General features: G+C 40.0%; 1 protein-coding gene across 1 annotated transcript; it reads right to left on the bottom strand.

The window, feature by feature from the left end:
* Window positions 1-1,177: 1,177 nt before the first annotated feature.
* Window positions 1,178-1,804, bottom strand: LOC131244055 (probable indole-3-pyruvate monooxygenase YUCCA10). Its single transcript, XM_058243719.1, has one exon. The coding sequence runs from the start codon at window positions 1,802-1,804 to the stop codon at window positions 1,178-1,180; it is 627 nt and encodes a 208-aa protein (XP_058099702.1).
* Between the last annotated feature and the right edge of the window lie 1,273 nt (window positions 1,805-3,077).

Genomic DNA, 3,077 nt, shown 5'->3' with positions numbered 1-3,077 from the left:
AGTGACAGTCAGAGTACAATACACTTCGCTAAAAATTCAGCCTTTCATTCAAGGACTAAGCATATTGTCATCAGATATCACTTCATACGTTCGTTACTAGAAGATGGATCGATTGCTCTAGAGAAGATTCATATAAGTGAGAATCCTGCAGATATCCTGACCAAGGCGGTCACACGGAAGAAGCTGAAGCTCTGTTCAGCTTTGATTGGTCTTCAGGCTTGAAACGGGGAGGTGATACACTTCCCATGTAAAAGACAAAGTTTTATTACCATGGTGTATGCATATGAAATCTAATCTGTCATCAAGTTCACCCCACCATGATGACAAGACACCCCAAAAATCAGGAAAATCCAATCATCGAATGTGCCCACACCATAGAAAAAAAAAAAGGACAACCATCCCAAAAACCTCCAAATTCTGGTGGTGGCCCACCTAATAGTTGGATCCACCTATTGTGGGACCCATTTGGTTCTCGTGTGATAGCTAACCCGTCTAAGAAGTTCACCAAACATAATGATGATCACCCGCTGCAAAACTCAGGCTGATCCACTGTGGTCCACCATAGAAGATAATGGACACCCAAAAAACTTGTAAATTCATGTGTGGTCCACCTGATGACTAGATCAACCGTAGTTTTGTGGATTTAGATCTTTATGGTGACGAGACCGTATTGCATGTGTTTGCTGCCATACAGCAAACCACGTGAAGCCCATACACATAACTTGATTCAACGCGTGTTTGTGGGTCCTTGCAAATACTTTTCCCAAAAAGAGATCTCTCATGAACCTCAAATTCTGAAGTGGTCTAGTCGGAAAGAGATCACAACCTTTGCATGCATTAGCAAAGAACGTTTAGTTATGGCAAGATAAAAATATATATAAATTTATGAATAAACAAATAAATACAGTAACATTTTTAGTACTTCAAATAAAGCATGTAAGTGTATCATCACGAACGAAGGAGGTTTTAGTTTTTAACTTTGGTTTCCTCTATATTAGCTTGTTTGTTTTATAGCATATGATGTTTTTAGTAGTATTATATAAGGGTCCTTACCAGGTTAGGCCTAAAATCTTTCTATCATGTACGCCTGGTGGCATCGAACCACACATTCATTAAAAGACAGGAAAAAAAAAAAAAACTAGGCATCAAACCAAGTTAAACCCAGTACAAAACTAGGCTAGTCACAGGGATTTACCGGACTCCTGACAACTATAGAAGTCTTTGCTCCAAAGTTAGAGAGATCAAAGGCAATCTCCATGCCTGAATTTCCAGACCCAACAACCAAAACAGTTTTTTCACTGTAATCTCTCCCTGACTTATACTGGTTAGAGTGCACAATCTCACCAGGAAAGGTCTCTAACCCTGGTACATCAGGTATAAACCCTTGACTATTTTCCCCAGTCGCAACAACTAGAAACTGGCCCCTATACTCCTCGACCTCATTCGAAACTGCATTATGGGCCACAACAACCCATCGACCAATATCTTCATCGTACGATGCAGATTCAATGGATCGATGGTATAAGGGGGCCAATTTGAAATGGGACACATATTGGTCAATGTAGTGGATGAAATCTTTCCTAGGGATGTAGGTAGGTGAGGAAGGAGGGTGGGGCATGTGAGGGAGGTGGCAGAATTGCTTAGCTAAGTGAAGGTTTAAACGGTCATAGGCCCTTTTCTTCCAAAGAGAAGCATAACAATCTTCTCTTTCTAAGATTATATTAGGGATGGAAAGGAGGTTTAGGCATGCTGAGGTTGCTAGGCCTGATGGACCAGCTCCTACTATCACTACTATGCTCTCCATCTCTCACACTAGTCGGCTGGTATATTTCTAATAAAATTTTCCTGGAATAAAATGTGGTTTATATATATATATATATATATATATATATATATATATATATATATATATATACAGAAATTGTTGATCTAGGCCATTGGTGGATGAGAGACTCACTGTGGATGGCCCACTCCCAGAATCTCTCTCCAATGGAACCATCCTAACTGTTTGATAAGGGGCCTTAAAATACATGGTTAAGAAAGCGTGGCAATATTCCATATTAAATATGCAATCACTGTGTGGTTGGCTTCAATGGTCAGAATCACCGTGGGGGTTCACTTGTATAAACACTCAATGGCCAAGGACATTATACACATCCGCTTTGATAAACATCTATCTATTAAAGAAAAGCTACAAATAAAAGGCCGCTCTTAGTGGTAAGCAATAACCATCTTATGGGCTATTAACAAAGGAAGTAGCCACACACAACTAGGTCTGTCAATGGCCAAGGCGAGACCTGAAATTCATGCCCAATTGCTAATTGGGCTTGGCTTAGACAGTATCTAAAAACCCTCATGGTCCAACCTGGTTAGGATTTCCATGGGTGGTTTGGTTTATGCACAACCATCTTGCCAAGACCCAAGTTGTCTATTTTGGCCCATCATAGACCCATCCTGACTCAGACCTCGGTTTTACATTGAGGATTTGGCTTCAACAGCCCGCCCAGACCATTGACAATCTATAATGACACCATGACATGAGATATTCCATCCCCTGCAGTTAACACATGGAACGTTTATCTTGGATGTATATTGCAAATGATTTAAAATAAAATAAAAAAAAAACCAGAGGCTTGATTGAGATCTAGAATAATTTTTGGAAGTACCTTTTTGGCAGCTGGGTCGAGGTTTTGAACCTACAGCCTCAAGGTTGTAACTCTGAAGATTGTTGAATTGAGCTATTGGCTCGGTCGGAAAACTCATCGTACTTGTCTAAGACTTGGTGAGGGCCACCGATTTTAGCAATGCAGACTGCTTCCTTCAATTGAATGACCCCCTTTTAAATGGAAACATATTAATCATCCGCTAACATTCCTAAAAATCCTTAGAATGATTTAAGCTTCATATGTTTGGTACTGAATGCCCCACGTGTACTGTAGGTGCCCCACGAATAGTTCCAATGCCCTCGGTATTGATAGACCACAATTTTGAGAACTTCTCGTGATAATATTGGTCACTTCTCATGATAAGTGCACTCAAACTATCGATGTAACAAGATACATATAAATTATTAAATG

This window comes from Magnolia sinica, chromosome 4 (assembly GCF_029962835.1).
Source record: "Magnolia sinica isolate HGM2019 chromosome 4, MsV1, whole genome shotgun sequence".
Lineage (NCBI taxonomy): Eukaryota > Viridiplantae > Streptophyta > Magnoliopsida > Magnoliales > Magnoliaceae > Magnolia > Magnolia sinica.
Note: the sequence above shows the minus strand (reverse complement) of the source record. Positions and strands in the feature narration are given on the sequence as shown.

Bases quoted from the DNA above. Each gene is read 5' to 3' on its own strand.
- LOC131244055 (XM_058243719.1), bottom strand. From the start codon at position 1,804: ATGGAGAGCATAGTAGTGATAGTAGGAGCTGGTCCATCAGGCCTAGCA.